Raw genomic sequence first — 18,780 nt, forward strand, 5'->3', positions numbered from 1 at the left:
TACTGGGAGAAAAGTTTGAAGAGTTATAGAGTAGCCAGTCTGCAGACCCTTGATTAGTAATTTAGAGTTTGGATTGTATCTTGTAGGAAATTGAGAATTTTTCAGGAAGGGTGACAATGCAAAGCTGTGTTTTTAGAAAGGCTAACCTGGCAGTTGTGTATTGGATAGAATGGAATGGAGGGAGGCAAGACTGGAGGGAGGTCAATTAGGAGACTATTGCAATAGTCAAGTGGGAGAGCCACTAGAGCCTGACTAGGGTAGTGGCAGTGGGAATTCAAAGGGATGGATGCCAGAAACTATTACAAGTGCTCATTTGTGCTATTACAAGCACTCTCTTTGTATTCTCGCTGCCCAGTACAGGCAGGTAATTTGTATGTTATTCACTTAATATAAAAGCACAGAAATGTTTTGATCCTCTATTTTTTTTGCCCAGTGCCCCAGACTGCTCTCTCTCACCCCCTGTAGGTCAGCACTTTATTATTACTATTTTTTTCCCTAAGAAAGGCGGAGTGGTGTAGTAACAAGACCAGTGCGCTAGGAGGTTGGGCAATAAGGTTCTCAGCTGCTTCACCACTTGTCAGCTTTAAAAGTCGGCAAATTGTTTATGATCTCTTAGCCTTAAATGCAATATTTGTTTGTTTGTTTTTAATTTAATAATATCACAACTTGCCGAAGGCAGGGGCTTAGAATAGATGCTCATGAGGTCTCCTTCAGCTATAGGACTCTTCAGCACCCTCCGACATCTGGGTCCCTTCTTTCCACCCCAAAGGGAAAACTACTCATTGGATTCCAGCTAGGAGACTTTGACTGCAAAACTGTGCCTCCAGGCACGGTGTAAGTCTTCTTTGTGGTTGCTCATTGACCTCCCCTGCTCTCCCCCACCCCCAATTTTTCTCCTCCTCCATCATCATTGCTCCATCCAGCTCTCTGGTCCTCCCATCAGTGGTTGTCCGAGAGTGACTTTCTTTCTTTCCTCCGATCACAGAGCAACTTTTCGGGGGCGGAGCCCACCTGTGAACTCGGGCAGAGGCAGGGAGTGGTGCCAAAGGGGGAAAGGGAGGCGGGCAGGGGGCGGGACAGGTAGAGCGGGAGGTACTCGGGAGAGAGGAAAGGGAAGGAACCAGGGGTGGCGGTTTGGAGAAGAGAGGAGGGCTAGCACCTGGGAAGCTGTCCTTCAGGAGCTCTGTGTGTGTGTTTGTGAGTAAGGGGCGGAGAAGGCGAGAGGGTGCGTAGAGCGGTAGACCCGAGGAGCTGAGCTTTAGGATAGTCGGGGGAGGAGCCGGCAAACCGCTCCCGGGAAAAGAACCAGCCCCAGGCAATCGGCCCTGGCCCAGGCGAGCCGGCCCCGGAGCGCTTTGTACCCCGGCTAGTGCCGGGAGCGTGAGCTGGCGCCCCGCTGGAGAACTGCCGGGGGAGGCGGCCGTGGCGTCCTGAGACTTTGGGCTGGAGCTCCGTGCGCCTGGGGCGCTGGGCCCAGCCTGGGGGCTGGGACTGGGTGGGAAACAGCCCGCGCTGGCGGCGGCGGCTGCAGCTACGGCGCAGCGCCATGGGGAGCCCCCGGCCCGCGCTGCTCTTGCTCCTGTTGCGCCCAGTCAAGCTTCTGCGAAGGCGCTTCCGGCTGCTGCTAGCGCTTGCCCTGGTGTTCGTGGGGCTCTGGACTCTTTATCTGGAGCTGGTGGCATCGGACGAGGTCAACGGGAACCCCTTGTATCGGAGTAAGTAGTTCCAGGGGCTTGGGGCTGTGTGAGGAGTGTGGGGGAAGTCTCGGGCTGGGAAAGTGTGCGCCTAAATAGGAAGGAGGGGAGCGCTGACCCTTTCTCCTCTGCGAGGAGAGAAAGGGAGAGCTAATTCCTGCCCAAATCCAGCTTCCAACTCGCTTTCTTCCCTCAGGTATTTAGCCCCACCCTGGCGGTAGCTCAGCCTTTCTTTCCTACTTTACTCGGAGAGAATAGTCTGTGGGGGGCTAAGGGGCCAGAACTTCTGGATTCCCTTCCAAACCCTCTGCCTCTGCTGAGCCAGCCAGGTGGTTTTCAGGGTATGCTTCCGTCCCTTGCTGCTTATTGAATGAGGATAAAGCAACCCCAGCAGCCTTGCAGGGATGCTGGGAAAAGTCTTGGGTCCTTGCACGGTGACGGGCTTTCCTGCCAGCCCAGATGCTGGATCCACGCGAAGGCTTGGTGATTGTTGCTGTGAAGCCTTCAGCTCGCCTCTTTGGCGCTGCTTGGTTTCGAACTTTGTTGTCCCAACTTTCACTGCTCATCTGCCTTCGTCTCCCTTGACATTCTTCAGTGTCAAGCCTCAGCCCAAGCCCCTTTCTATGTTGAACTTCAATTAGCCTTCCTGTGTGTGTGTGATTTTTTTTTTTAGATTTACGTTTTCTAATTTTCCTGAACAAGACCTTGACCAAGGCACTTGAACTCTCTTGATCTGTTTCCTCATAGAAAACTAGAGAGTTGGGTAAAAAATGAGCTCCAAAGTCCCTCCTAAATGTATGATCCTATGACAACATATTCCTTTCCCATCCCTAACTTGCCCCTCCTATACCTCCAAGTTTTCCATCTCTTTATTGCTCTGCTACTTACTCCCTGGTGCTCATGCCTGCTGCTGGTATTGTCTCTCTGCCCTTAGGGCTCCCCCTACAACCTATTTTGGAATTTGATGCAGCATCCTCCTTGGCTTGCACCTACATAGACTCCTCTGAACTGGACAATAGGAAACCTGATTGCAATTCCTACTTCTACCTGGGCAGTTTAGCCTTTTCAGTAGTGTCCCCATTTGGAGTTGACAAAGATACTGGAGTGGTTCTCCATTGCCATTTCCGTCTCCAGCTCATTTTGCAGGTGAGGAAATGGAGGCAAACAGGTTTAGTGACTTGCCCAGGTCTAGGAGCAACTAAGTATCTGAGGTCAGATTCGAACTCAGGAAGAAGAGCCTTCCTGACTTCAGGCCCAGCTCTCCATCTTGCTGCCCCACTTAATATTACCCAACTGCTTTTACAGTTTGGTAAAGAGTCTCCTTACTTTTTTGCCTCATATTGTTTGGTATTCTGGCCATCCTGTTGATCAGATTAACATACAGGGATCTTAAAAAAGAAAAAGCAATTTATTAAGTGCCAGGCACTGTATTAAGCCCTTTATAAATAATATTTTATTTGATGCTCATAACAATCCTGGAAGGTATGTGCTAATATTAGCCTCATTTTGTTGAGGAAACAAAGGCAGTTGAGAGTTTAAGTGACTTGCCAAGGGTCACACAGCTAGAACTATTTGGAGGTCAGATTTTAATTCAGGTCTTCCTAACTTTAGTCCCAGTGCCTCTCTTTACCACACCAATTTCTGCAATGGGTCAAAATCTACCTCAATAAGGCAATAAGCATTGGGAATACCAAGGCAAAAGCAAACCAGTCCCTGCCTTCAAGAAATTTATATTCTGTTGGAGGAGGTAATATATACATATACCCATTGAATATAAGAGTTTCTTGAGCAGAAGGCACTAGCAGCTGGGGGAATGAAGAAAGGTTTTCTAGTATTGACCCTTGAACTGAGTCTTGAAGGAAACCAGGGATTCCAAGAAATGTTTGGTGTGGAAGGAGACAATTTCAGGGTCGGGAAACATCCAGTGTGAATTATTAGAGAAGGAGGAGTAGGGTTCTGAGAGAAATGGGGAGTAGGTTAGTATGGATGAACCACAAAGAATATGGAAGGGAGCAGTGTTAAGTTCATTTTTGGAAGTGTTGAGTCTGAGATCCCTATAGCACCAAAGAATATCAAGTTTGAAATGTCCATTAGGCAGTTCATGATATGGGACTACAATTCAGGAGAGAGCATAGTATTTAGGAATTATCTGCATGTTCTGAACAGCTTAAAATGTGTTTAGGAGGTGTTAATATGTTAAATAGGTTGAAAGATGTTAATGAGATGTTTATATTTGGTCTCAGAAGAGAACTTCTAGAGTTCATTGTATCACGTCCTGTCTTTCTCAATAAACACCAGAGGCTCCCCTGTTTGGCAAAACAAAAACATTTTGGTGGCTTTGGAGGATGGATTGGAGTTGGGAAAGGCTTAGGGTAAAAAAACAAAAAACAAATAAATTGCCTTTAGCTAGGCAAGAAGCCATGAAGGCCTTAACTCTTGGGTAGAGAGAAAGGGGCACATCCAAGAGATGCTAGAGGGGTAGAAATGTCAAGATTTGACAACGGATTGGTTTTACGTGGGGAGGAAGAGTGAAGAGTGAGAATGAGGCTGATCTTGGAGTTGTGAACCTGGCTGGCTGGAAGGAAGATGGCATTTCTGGCAGTAATAAGGGAGTTTGGAAGAGGGGTCACTTTTGGAGGAAGGACAATGAGTTCATTTTGGGAAGTGTTGAGTTTGAAATTGAAATGTCTATTAGGCAGTTCATGATATGGGCCTAGAGTTCAGGAGAGTGACTAGGATTTAAAAATTATCTCCATAGAGATGATTATTAAATCCAGGGGAGTGGATAACATCACCAATGAGAAGTGTTGAGGGAAGAGAAAAAGGGCATGTCCTCTGTTAGTGGGCACATCATAGAGAATGATTCTGTAAAGGATAATCAGAAGTGAAAACCAAAAGCTAGTGAGGAGTGAAAACCCCAAATCCCAAGTGATGGGGATATAAATAGAGGTGATTTAGTCTCTGCCTTCAAAGAGCTTACATTCTACTGGAGGTATATAATATTCATCTCTAGTTAAAGATAGCAATTTGAAATGTTAGGGAAAGGACACTAGCAACTAGGAAAATCTAGCTTGAGCACTTAGCTTAGAAGTTGAGATAAGCTTTGAGGGAGGTTAAATGATGCCCAATCAAGAAAGCAGAACCAGAACAATATCTACACACAACTATGTATTTTGTTGATGATAACAGCAACAAAACCTGGAAAGGACACTTTTAGAAGTGGAGTATTTTTGAAGAAATTTCATACAAAAAAAAGAAAACAAAGCAGATATTACTTTCTTCTCAAAGTTAACATAGGTAGTAAAAATAAACTTTAAATAATAGTTGTGCCTTCTTTCTTCTCTTCTTTCTCTGGTTTTATTGCTCTGTCTCTTCAAATGATCACTTCCATGAATAACTCTCAGTAGGATGTAATCTCCTTGAGGGCAGGGACTCTGTCTTATACTTTCTTTAATATAGTGGGCTTAAATGTCCATTGGATAGGATTGTGTGTGTATGTGTGTGTGTGTGTGTGTGTGTGTGTATGTGTGTGTGTGTGTGTGTGTGTGTGTGAATGTTTGTTTTTGTTGCCGGCTATGAGGTTTAGCGAAATGACAACAAAATCTGGACTAATTAATAGTTAAGATAGTTAAACTATCTTAACCATAGAGATTGCTGGAAAAGTTATTCAATTAGAGTAAAATTAGTCTATGCAAAAACAACAACAAAATAAAAGAAAGGTTAGAGTTGGCTTCTGAGGGGGGCCACTAGAAGGTATAGTGATAAGAAGACTGGATATAGACTCAAAGGATTTAGAATTTTCCAGAATACTGGCTCTCCTTAGTATTTGCATCCATGTGGAGCAGGCAGGGGTCCCACACTTTGTTTTCCTTGTTTGTAAAGTGAAGGGGTTGATTAGACTAGATGATTTCTAAGTCTTCTTACAGATTTATAAACCTGGTCAGTCTCCTAACTTTTCTGAGCCTCAGTCTCTGCATGTGTAAAATGTGAGTAATAATATATTCCCTACCTTAATGACTTGTCATGAATGTCAAATGAGACAAAGTTTTTTTTGAAAATCTTTTAAGTTACTGTGTAAATGGATTAAGTTTTCACATGTTCCTTCCCTGACCCCAAAACAGGAAGAAAAGTGTTCCTTAGTCTCCAAAAGGTCAATCAGGGTCTGTACTTGGCTGTGGAAATCTTTGAAAAATAGCTATCTGGCTCTGGAGTTGAAAACCAAAAGATGGCATCCCCAAGAGTAATTCTGGAAGAGAGACACTGAGCCAAGAAACCAAAATAAAGAATCCAGTTTTACCTCTGGGTAGTAAGAGAGAGAAACTGGAATGGTAGAGGTTGGGGGTGGGGGTGCTGCTGCTGCTGTTTACAAGCTGTGTGATTCTAGGCTTTACCTATTTTGCCTCTCAAAGCCTCACATTCATGAGGCCCACAAAAGAGAAGTCACACTGTAGAAGCAGAGCCCAAAGACAAAAGTTGGGCACTGCGATGGAGGTGCATTGTGGAGATAGATGGTGTTTCGATATCACACCTTTGGTAGACAGCTACATTTGGGGTGGCTAGGTTTGTGGTGGGGTACCAGATCCATTGATGGTGGGTGAATGATTGGCTAATGATTTGGAAATCTGAGTATTGCCATTATATGGAAAGTAGATCCTTAGAGAAAGTGAAGAGAGCTGTATTTGGGAAGGGTAGATCTTGGTGACTAGAATAATAAACCCTTAGGATTACAAACGAGAGGTGAAAAATACTCCGCCCTTGTAGCTGCACTTGTTGGAAAACAAAACTAAACAAACAAACTTGGGGCTTTTTAAGGCTAGAAAAGAGAAGACATATGTTGGCTTTAGCAATGTTTAAGTATTGGAAGGGTCGGGTAGGAAAGGAATTATTAGGATTTAATTAGGGAAATGCAAATTAAAAGGACTTTGATAATCACTTTATTGGAGGGGCAGAGGAGAAACAGGCATCACCTAGTATCTGCAGGAGGGACCTTGAATTGGTATATTCTTTTTGGGAAGTAATGTGGCTACAAAATTACTCATATATTTTAACCCAAAGATTCAACTTCCAGGATTACCTTAAAGATATCGTTGGAGAGAGAAAAAAGGACTTACTCATACAAAAATATTCATAACAGGATTCTTCCTTCCTTCCTTCCTCCCTCTTTAAATATTTTTCAAATTAAATGAAAAAAGTTTAACATTTTAAAATGTTGAGTTCTAAGTTCTCTCCCCACCCCCATTTTTTAGAAAGCAAGCAATTTGATATAGGTTATTCATGGAGTGGCATTATTTATAACAGCACAGTGCATTGGAATATGATTACTTTGTAATGATGGATCAGAGAATCACACATGTAGTGCTACCCCTGGGATACCTCCCCAACTCACAGGTTGCAGGTTGGGTCCTCAGAGAGTGACTCCTACCCCAATTTCAAGGTACTCTGTGGATCCAAACCCCTAAAACTGCAGTTTATAAGCCTTTGCCCTTCCACTTAGCTAGCAAACAGTCGCAGAGGTTTTTAATTGAGGCTGCATAGTAAGAATCAGCTGCTACAAAGTATGCCTCTCATGATCCTGGGACACTCTCTCCGACAGTATCACAATTTACAACATCATTAGGAAGAACAAGCATATACACATACATAGAGGGAACTAGTGTGTGGTCAAGGCAACTCACACCTGTTGCACTATGGGAGACTCCATACCCTTTTCTTCCCATGTGGTCCTCAGTTGTCTCTTCCTGGATAATGGGTTCTGCTTTTGTGATGGCCACAACAGGTGCAGTCTATCCCTAGTCTGCCCTTGGCCAACTGTTCTCTAATTCCATCAAGAAGAAGTTCTTCATGGTTCCTATAGGGGAGGCAGTGTAAACATTTGTATAGAGCTCACTGAATGACATTCACCAAGTTATGTTGCCTTCCCTTTTGTGATTTCATCAGCTGGGCTGGGGAGGAGGTGGCATGGAAATCAAGGACTTGGGGTTGACCTGACCAAACTCTCCCTCTTATCCTAAGGACTAGGAGGAGACAGGTGAATCTAATCAGTTAACATGCATAATTATGGTAGCTGGCAGACCCTTCTGGTTCTCTTACTTCCCTGGATTCTTTGTTCCTCCTGGCTTTTTTTACGAGAGAGCCCAGACCTTAACAGCTCTTGCCCATTCACTAATTATTCTTTACTTGGGAATGTAAGTTTTAAAATTAATATTCAATGCCTCCAAAGTAGGATATTTATAAGGATTTATTAAAAGCGCAGGGAAAGAGTCCCAACTCACCCTTTACTACACCACCTTCTCTCCAAAGAGCCCCATCACCATGCCCAAAACACTCATATCAAAACAGCCTGCGAAAACCAACAACCAATAGGAAAAGGCTTAAGGAATTATGGGTATGGTGAAAGGGAGTTTGGGTAATGTAGTTTAAAGGGGTACAAGGTCTTTTCAACTTTATATTCCCCCTGTGATCCTTTGGGAGACCAGTCTCCCCAATGGATCATAAAAACATAATCAAATTAAAGTTTACAATAATTCAGAGATAAAAGGGAGAAAGAATAAAACCAATGTTCGGTGCATTGACAAAAGCCATTTAGGGGGCAGTCCCCTCTCTGGCATAAAAATAAATACATTCAACCCCCCCAAAGTTCAAATTCGCCATGTCTCAAAATTCACTCTGGGTCTTCTGGTGCAGTGTGTGGTCTCTGCAAACATCTTCATGGAGCCTTCTGGATTCTGGGAGGTAGTCTTCTGTTCTAAATTAGGGTCAAATTCAAGTCCAAATTCACAGAAATACCATAGTCCCCCCCAGAGGAGAACAACTTTATATTCCCCCCTGAGGAAAACACAGGGATACACATGGGAATCACACAGGAATACATGGTCAAGGCATAAGGTATATGAATCAATTCTCAAAACATCAAAGAGTTCAAATAAAATAAAAAGGAAAAAATAACCTCTGAGGGAAATATAGGATATTAAGAAAAATGTGAAAGGAAAAAATTCTAGGAAAAAAGAAAAAGAAAAAATTCACAAATCAAAGCAGGCCCCTATAGCAATCCATGTCCCATAAACTTTGCAACAACAATCACTCACTAACCCAATTTAGCAGCCTGGACTACAGTAAGTTGTCACATCATGAAAGAAATAGAAAAAAGGAGACTAGATCTCGAGACAAATGAGAAATAGCATTTCCTGGTGCAATCCTTTTCTTCACTTTCAGAGATAATGGAGCCAGAACAATCAATGTCAAGTACTTGATATCGAGTGTGGTACAAAGAAGTCCTATGTCTTAACATATGCTAAGTGTTTCAACCTTGAGTCTCAAACAGGATCAAGTCTTTGTGTAGAATGTCATCAATCCCTGTAGGATTAGTTTGGTCTCTTTCTTTTATGTGCTCATTTGGCACTTCGCAGGTCAAAACTCTGTGCTCCTTTTTGGTCCGATTCTCCTTGGATTAGACATAGTCATCGAGTAAAAGTCTCATAATAATTAAATAACTAGTGGCAAGTTTCTATAGTCCAAAGCTTTTTGGGTATAAATTTATATGCTAGGCAAATGAACATCTTAGCTTATTTTTATTGCAAAAATCAAAATAATCAAGAGTCTATTTAATGCTGGTGACATGCTTCAAATGTAAAAAATTGATAAAAAAGAAAAAAAATCAAATACTGTATTGCACATGTAGGAAGAAAAACTAACAAACAAAAATATAAAAAAAGAATGTGTAGTTTACACAATCACAGAGGTAAAGAATAGAGATTCATTTTCAAAAATAAGATTTATTCCTTCCTTAACTTGCCAAGATCTACAGTGTGAGTGCAAATGAGGAAGATAAAGTGATGTGGATGCAAATGAGGCATATAAAGCAATAATACATTTAAGTAAGTACAAAAGGAATGACAAAAGGCACAAAGTGTTTTGAAAGGCACATCAGGTTAATATAGGTCACTAATACAGATATTTTTCTGTGAGGTAGTATACATATCATTCAAGTACAAGGATCAATCAAAGAAAGTGCAAGAAAATAGTGCAAAATCCAGCAATAGAGCATTCTTATCACAATAGTCAAATACAATCAATAATCAAATATAATAGGTATAGGCAATTGTAATTAGTACAGAGAATTATTCATTATCAATAGAGGGTACTCGTTTCACATGACTGCAGTGAATCCATGAGTCTCTTTCCCCAATTTTAATGGCTTTTGGTGTTGTTAATAGAACCTAGAATGGTCCATTATAAGCAGGTTCAGTTGACCCAGTACGTTTGAAATTCTTTATGTACACACTATCACCTGGGTTCAAATCATGAAGTGAGAAGTCTAAGGGGCCTGCTTGAACAGCAGCTCCAGAGTCATGGAGTTCTCACAATTTAGTTTGTAATTGTCTGATATAAGTGGCAATGGTTGTATCCCTTCCTAACAATGAAGTATAGGCAGGGCTAAGTGGTTGTGTCTGAATAGGTGGATGTCCAAAAAGCATCTCAAATGGTGAGATGTGTAAATCTCCTCTGGGTCTGCTTCTGAGATAAAATAAGGCCAGAGGTAGAATTTCAGGCCATTTTAAATGAGTCTCCATGCATAATTTGCCAATCAAAGTTTTAAGTTCTTTATTCATCCTTTCAACTGGGCTGGAGCTCTGGGGATGATATGGTGTATGAAATTTAGGAGTTATCCCCAAACATGAATAAATTTGTGATAAGACTGAGTCAGTAAAGTGAGTTCCTCTATCAGAGTCAATACGTGCTGGCAGGCCAAAACAAGGAATAATCTCTTTCAAAAGTACTTTGGCAACAAAAGCCACTGTGGCCTGAGCAGTAGGAAATGCTTCAGGCTATCTGGTCAGTTGAACAACTATGACCAGACAAAATTTATAGTGTCCAATTTTTGGCATAGAGATAAAATCAATTTGCAAATGTTCAAATGGTGTGTAAGCTAGAGGACATCCACCAAAAGCTTTTTCTTGAAAAGTGTGCTGATTAAAGGTCTGGCAGGTAGGACAAGCTGTACATATTTTGGAGGCAATTGTAGTTATTCCAGGTGCTATCCATACTCTTTTAACAGAGTCTACAATACCTTGGGTGCCGAAATGACCATGTTTATAGATGGAATGACAAATTTGGTTATAGAAAGCCCTAGGGAGCAGGGGCATACCTTCAGATGATACCCATACTCCATTTATCTGTTTTGCTTTAAATCTCTGCTTCCATTTTCCCAATTCCTTGTCATTATAGGAAAGGGATAGATCCATATTATCAGTAATTGTTAGTGGCATAATTAACTCGGGTCCTTCTAAGGCTGCTAGTTTGGCTGCAGCATCTGCTCGATCATTTCCCCTGGAGACAGGGTCAGTGCCACTTGTGTGTGCAGAGCAGTGAACAACAGCTATGGCTTCAGGGAGCTGGATGGTAGAAAGAAGTTCAGTGATAAGGTATGCATTGGCAATACATTTTCCAGCTGATGTTAAGAATCCCCTTTGAAGCCATAACATGCCTACAGCATGACATATGCCAAATGCATAATGGGAGTCTGTGTAAATTGTGACCCTTTTGTTCTGTGCAATGATACTGACCTGTTTTAAGGCTGTGAGTTCTGTACGTTGTGCACTTACATGTGAGGGTAAAGAAGCTGACCATAGATTATCCAATTCTGTAACTAATGCAGCTCCTGTATAGCGCACACCATCTCTCATAAAAGAAGAACCATCTGTAAATAATATTAAATCCGGATTATCCAAAGGGGTGTCCAGTAAATCATTTTGAAAGAGTTGTTCAGTGTTCCTTTTCCAATTTAAGAGGTTCAGGGACTGTGTTTTTTGTGAGCGCTACAAGGGACTTAGTGATTTCCCCATAGCAAGGGATCCACTGCCAACAAAATCCTGTTGCTCCAAGTATCGCCCTCAATTGTTTTTTAGTGGTAGGATTACTTAAGTTTTGGATGCTTTCAATACGTTTTGGAGAAATTAAACGGGACCCAGCAGTTAAAATAAAGCCTAAATATTGTACTTTTGACACCACTGAACCTTTCCTTTTGAGATCTTGTGGCCTCTTTTATGTAATTCTAAAAGAAGATGTTTACTATCTTCATGACATGTTGCAGCATCCGGTAAGGCCAAGAGTAAATCATCTACATGTTTAATTCACTTGCTGTTTTTAAATGTTATATTATCTGTGTCTTGGCTCAAAATCTGTGCAAAGGGTGGGACTCTCAACATACCCTTGGGGCAAATGTGCCCATGTCCATTGGGAACCTTTCTAGGTGAAAGCAAAGATATGCCTGGAATCCTCATGTATAGGAATGGAAAAGAAGGCTGAGCACAAGTCTATTACTGTAAAATATGTAGCTGTGCTAGGAATAGAAAAAATGATAGTATTTATATTGGAAACTACAGGGTGTCTCTTTATGATGTGATTGTTCACAGCCCTCAAATCCCGGACAAATCGATAGAGATGCTTGCCATTGGGCCCCAATTTTGGCTTTTTAACAGGCAGGATTGGCGTGTTGTATTCAGATTTACAGGGAATTATGATGCCTTGGTCAATTAGTGAATTTATCACTGGGGTAATGCTCTCTATTGCCTCCTTTGAGAGAGGATACTGAGGAATGGAAGGAGGTGGGCTAGATTTTGTTTTTAATTTGGACAGGACAGCTGATTTAAGTAGGCTAACATCAGAAGGTGATGTGGTTCAGAGAGACTCAGGTATATCTGTTGGGATTTCAAAAGTGGGAGACTCCTTTATCTCATGACTATCTGAAAGAAGCATAGGGAGCAAAGTTAAGGATTCCTCAACTTACCCTTTTACCACGCCTCCTCCTCTCCAAAAAGCCCTGTCACCATGCTCAAACCATCCATATCAAAACAGCCCGCGAAAACCAATGACCAATAGGAAAAGGCTTAAGGAATTATGGATATGGTGAAAGGGAGTTTGGGTAATGTAGTTTAAAGGGGTACAAGGTCTTTTCAACTTTACAGTAAGCAATTACACAGTCTTGACATTCAAGGTCCATCATCATCAGGTACCAACTAACTTAATTTTTGTTCCTTTTATTATGAACATAATCATCAACAAGTATTTCAATATATAAAGGAAAACAAAAGTGCTTTTTAAAAATATGACTCAATGAACTGTACAGATTGCTTTTAAAAAAGTGAATATTAATGTTATAAAGTAGTTACAACATTGCCCTGTTAGTATTACTTTCTGAACTTCCTTTGCTTCTTGTGCATTTTTATTGTTTTATTGATACTTTTAAACTTCTTTATTTCCTGTGTATTCCAATGATCAAGCATTCATTCAGCCCACCTCCAGAAAATAAAAACCTTTCCTTATTTTAAAATGATGACTCTATTACAAAAATGAATAATATAGAAATGGGTTTTGAGTGATATGTATAACCCAGTGAAATTAGATTTGGGAAGGGGGACGGAAGAGGGGAGGAAGAGAACATGAGTCATGAAAATGGGAAAATATTTTAAAAAATAAAATAAAAATTATATTAAAATATTTAAATAAACAAATGCATTAAAAAACCTTTCCTTATGACAAATAAATATAGTCAAGCAAAACAAAATCAACATGTTGCTTATTTCTGAAAATGTGTCTCATTCTGCACTTCTAATCCAATGGTCCCTAAACTTTTGTTTATTTATTAATTTTATTTTCAAATCCTTATCTTCCATCTTAGAGTCAATACTGTGTACTGGTTCCAAGGCAGAAGACTGGGAAGGGCTAGTCAATGGGGGTTAAGTGACTTGCCCACGGTCACACAGCTTCTAGGAAGTATCTGAGGTCAGATTTGAACCTAGGACCTCCTGTCTCTAGGCTGACTCTCAATCCACTGAGCCACTCAGCTGCCCCCTATTTATTTATTTTCCAAAAAATTATTTATCTATTTATTAGCAATTACATGTTATAACAAATTTCCATATAAATTTTCCCAAATTATATGATCAAACATAATTCCATCCTTCCTTCCCTCCTCCTGGTGCTGACAAGCAATAAACTTTTTTTTTAAAGTCATGCACCATTAACACTAAAAAAATTTAAGCATGTACTCTCAATATGTATATTTACCTATTTGTAATTTACATGGGTACGTACAGTACTATACTGATGATTATGTATATAACCCAAAGTAGAAATTTAAAGAAGAAGATGAAAGGAGATTTAAGAGTCAACAGGGAGCCACAGTGTTTATTGAATAATGGCAGCTCTGTGTAAGATGAATCAGATTCAAGAGAGCCTTTAGGCATGGAGAGTAATTAGATTATTGCATCAGACCAGGTGAGAAGTGATTATAGCCAGAAGTAGGGTGGTAGACTGTGGCAGAAAGAAAGGGAGACGGAGATGGAAGAAATATTGTGGTGGTAGAAGGAGCAAGGTTTGGTAACTGATTGGATTTGTGGAGTTGTTGTTATTATTGTTGTTTGTGGATTATAAGAGGGGTTTATGAGGGGCTGATGATGTTCGAGATTGTGAATCTGGGTGACTGGAAGGAGAGTGGTGCCCTAGACAGCAAGAGGAAAATTCAGAAGAGCAGTGGGTTTGGGGGTAAAGAAAATTTAAGGAGATTTGAAATGCAGGCATGATTCAGCTCTACCTGCTCAACCTGTGTTACTCACTCTGCCCCACCCAAAATGAAGATGGGGAATGAGGGGTAGGGCTCTCACTCCCTGGTCACTGCCTCTGATTATAGAGCCAAGGGGCCCATCACAGTCATGAGATGATCTGTGGACTGGACAAAGAGTTGGTGGTGGTGCTGGTGGTGGAGGAGGGGGGAGGATGGACTTTATTGGTACCTGTGATGCCATAGACTCTGAGAGGCCCTTTGAGGTTTGTATAGCATAGGATGGAGGCTCTGTGGGAGAGTGATGGGGAACAAGGGTAGATTCCTTAAGGACCAAAAGACCTTTCCATAGGACTTGCAGCTCAAACTGTAAGACAAGTGTATTCCTCCTAATTATATTAGAATGTGAGCTTTTTGGGAGCGGGGACTGTTTTGTAAGCCTAGCATTTAACACAATGAATGACATATAGAAAATGCTTAATAAATAAATTTTAATTTATTAATTTCATTGATTCACTTCGCTGACCAAGTTACCTGTTCAACTTATCTCATAAGCTTTCCTCTCCCATACTCCATGCTTTAGTGAAATGAGACTAGTAAGCTTTTAGTAAATGCCTGGTGAATGATTAGATTTCCTTCTTTCTCATTCTGCCCTCTCCTGTTTTTATGCCTTTGATCAGCTATTCCCCATATCTGGAATAGACTCTTTTTTCTCATCTCCCTTCATTCAAGGTCCAACTCAATTATTTACCTCTTCCACGAAATCTTCTTTGAACTATGGTTGAAATTGATTGCTTGCTCTTGAAATGTCTGGTAGTACTTTGCTTAGATTCCTTTTACATTTGTCTTGTTCTTCCTTGCATAATAATTATTTTTATGTACATTGTTCCCCACAGCCCCTCGTGAAAAGGGTCTCTGATAGATCTCTTTATCACCATTGCCTACTATGGTGCCCTGCACATAATAAACCCTTAACAAATGTTTCATAGAATCTGCTTGCCTCTTCTTCAGAAGATCTGCTTTTATTGTTTTTGACATGATTCTTTTACCAAAAATCTTATAGCAACCTGTTCTTTCATGGCTTCCAATCTTATCTGGTTCCAAAAGAAAATCTATTACATGAGTTCTTAACCTGAGGCTCGTGAACTTGTTTTAAAAAATCCTTTTTCACAAGCATATTTTAGTATGATCGGTTCCTCCTTGTGATCCTATGTATTTTATTTTTTTGCATTTAAAAACATTATTCTGAAGAGTACTGTAAGTTTCACTAGGTTGTTAAAGGGATACATGACAAAAAGTTGATAGCCCATATTAAATTCATGCAGTCTACACATATTTGGATTACAAATTATGCCTCCACTGTTGAAAAACTGGTTTAGTCACAAATCCTTATTTTATAAAGAAACTGAAGCCTAGAAAAAATAATGTGACTTGTCCAAGGCAACACAGAAGCAACAAGAAAGTTTTTCCAGATCTAGATGTCACTCCTTTGCCTCCCCAACTTAATTTTTAGCTTAATTTTTAGCCAGAAATAGTGGGAGCATTTATTAGATAATTGGTCCCAGTGGAAGAAGTAGAGAGTGCTGTTGAGTACGTGGAGGAAGAAAGGTACACAAAATGTGGAACAGTGGATAGCCAGGTAAATACTTTTAAACATGTTCTATTCATTTGAAGTTAGCTAGATATAGTACACTATGTGGGTTTGTATTTACTGAATAAGCAATCAGAATTGCTTGTTTTAATTCTAACTGGATTAAGTTACCCAAAGCGTGCCATCTGCAGTTTCAGTGGTCTAATCTCTAGAGAATGTTGCAGTAGATTGAATAGCATGATGAAGATTGAGATGAATTGCTGGAATATCTATCTATCTATCTATATCTATATCTATATCTATATCTATATCTATATCTATATCTATATCTATATCTTTATCTATATCTATATCTATATCTATCTTCTAAAATTTGGGAGTTATAAACTCAGGGCAGATATAGCCTGCTGTTTTTTATGGACTATTGTAGGGTTTTGACCTGAAGTCTACTTTTTTCTTAGACTGTAAGTGGTGATATACCATTTTGGGCTTCAAATTTTCAGATATGAGACATAATAATTAAAGAGAATAGGAATAAATAAAGGGAGTAGGAAGTCCCTTATGAATCTCTACATTTTCAAAGGATTCTCCAGTTCTTTCTTATTTCTGAAATCTAAATCAGACACAAAGAAATCTCAGTCATATAATTTAGAGTCAAACTTTGGAGGTCATCTAGGTTCAAATCTATCATATGTAAGATAAGGAAACTGAGGCCAAGAGAGTTTAAATGACTTTCCCAAGATAACATAGTCTTTTCCTATACTTCTTAGATCTAATCAAGTTAGTTAAATAATTTATACAGCATAGAATTCTATTCTGTAGGCATTTAACATGGTACTCAAAGGCCTGATGCAGCCAGCATTGTCCAAGCTGCCTGAGATGTTTAGTAAGATTTTCTATCTAACTAGTTAACATCCATGAACTAGCAAGTCAGTAGCTGCAGTCTGGTTACCACCAGATGTCACAGCAATAGGCCTGGATCAATTAATTAATCATTATAACTGAAACTGGATGTTAACAATCATATTATTAAATTTGTGCAGTCTGCACATATTTGGATTACAGATTATGGCCTTGCAGATTATGCCCCCACTGTTGAAAAATTGGTCTAGTCTCAAATTCTTATTTTATAGATAAAGAAACTGAAGCCTAGAAAGAATAATGTGATTTGTCCAAGGCAACACAGAAGCAACAGGAAAGTTTTTTCAGATCTAGATGTCACTCCTTCTTGCCTCCCCAACTTAATTTTTAGCTTCCATTCTAATTTTCTTTGAAAGTTTCAACCATAATTTGCTTATTCTCTGATTGCCACTGTCACTATAGGGGCTCACTGTCTCTAGTCAAAGAATTCAAATCCCTGATCCCAATCTGGCATACAAGAATTTTGGATTTAGAGTTAAAAAGACCTGGAATCAAATGCCCATACTTAGTTGTGTGACCACCTGCAAATAGGCTAATTTTTTCCATCTGTAAAATGGGAGTAATATTTAATCCTCACAGGATTATCGTGAAGTTCAAAGGAGACAATGTATGCCAAACGCTTTGTGTACTTTATTTTTTTCTTTCATAAAACCAACTCCTAGTCTTTTTTATTAGCTTCATGATTCTCTTATTTTCAATTTTATTCATTTCTTCTTTGATTTTTTTTTAGGATTTCCAGTTCATTCTTTATTTGGGGATTTTTAATTTGTTCTTTTCTATTTTTTTAGTTGCACGCCCACTTCTTTGATCTACTTTTTTTCCCCCTATTTTGTTAATGTAAGTGACTTTGTGAACTTTAAAATGTGATAAGAATATCATATTATTATGATTATCCTGAACATGCCTTGAACTTGTGGTCTGCTTTACAAAGCTTTGGTGTTTAATGGGATTGGGCTAGGATGCTCTCCTTTAGGAAGGAGATCCATTTTCTAGGAGAGTCATGACAGCTTTTGGCCATTCTGATGTATCACCTCCTGTGTCTAAAGGGAAACCCTTAAGTCACTGCTGTAATTTTTCCAAGCTTAAGACCTTGAAGGAAACAAACTCTCCACTGCTAAATTTCATAGAACAGGACAGGAGTTTGGTCTTGGAAAGAAAAAGCCCTGAAAATCTTTTAGAGCGTGTTCCTCATTGTTTATTTCCCAAACCAGTTGAATAAGCCTGAAGTATTCCTTCCACAAGCCTCTTTCCTCTGGCCCTGGGGTTGATGAAGTCTTCATTAGGACAGTTATTCACTTGGGTTCCCTATTTTGACCTACACAATTATTAGTAAATTTGAAAAAAAAAACGAGGACTGGATCAGGTTAACAAGGAGTTTTTCAGGTTTGAATGAATGATCTATTGGTAAGCTTTCCTAAGAAGTAATTTCCATCCCTGGTATCTAAGCAAGTACTATATGGCAGGGTAGAAGGCACAACCCCCTGATAATTGTGCCCCTTTCTGCCAGTTTGAGTTGTAAAATCTTAGAATATCCAAGCTGGAAGAGACTGTAGCCACCATTTATTTAGGCCACCTCTCTCATTTTACAGACAAGGAAACTGAAACCCATGGAAATGAAGTGACTCCTGGAGGAATCCACAGGTTGCCAAATCCTAGGAGCACCAAAGTTCAGAGGACTATTTGCTTCACACGTAGAGTAAAGAGAGCATCAAGACCTGGAAAAGGGAGCTTTAGGAATGGCATTTAGGAAAAGAAAAGGATAGAGGAAAAAAAGGAAGGGGAAAAAATTAGAAATGACAATACCTCATGTTTATGAAGTACTTTAAGACTTACAAAAGTACTTTCCTTGTTAGCTCTTCCAGGTAGGTCTTCCCAATAGTTGCACCCCCATTTTAGAGGGGAAGAAACCAAGTTTCTTTTTTCTTCCTTCCTTCCTTCCTTCCTTCCTTCCTTCCTTCCTTCCTTCCTTCCTTCCTTCCTTCCTTCCTTCCTTCCTTCCTTCCTTCCTTCCTTCC

The 18,780-nt window shown here is 40.1% G+C and overlaps 1 protein-coding gene across 1 annotated transcript in view; it reads left to right on the plus strand.

The window, feature by feature from the left end:
• Positions 1-1,546: 1,546 nt before the first annotated feature.
• Positions 1,547-18,780, plus strand: part of B4GALNT3 (beta-1,4-N-acetyl-galactosaminyltransferase 3) — a 146,792-nt gene continuing 129,558 nt past the window's right edge. Inside the window, exon 1 of the mRNA XM_044677770.1 lies at positions 1,547-1,715. Coding sequence (XP_044533705.1) covers positions 1,547-1,715 — 169 coding nt within the window. The remainder of the gene's footprint in view (positions 1,716-18,780) is intronic.

Source organism: Gracilinanus agilis, chromosome 5 (assembly GCF_016433145.1).
Source record: "Gracilinanus agilis isolate LMUSP501 chromosome 5, AgileGrace, whole genome shotgun sequence".
In the NCBI taxonomy this organism is placed as follows: Eukaryota; Metazoa; Chordata; class Mammalia; order Didelphimorphia; family Didelphidae; genus Gracilinanus; species Gracilinanus agilis.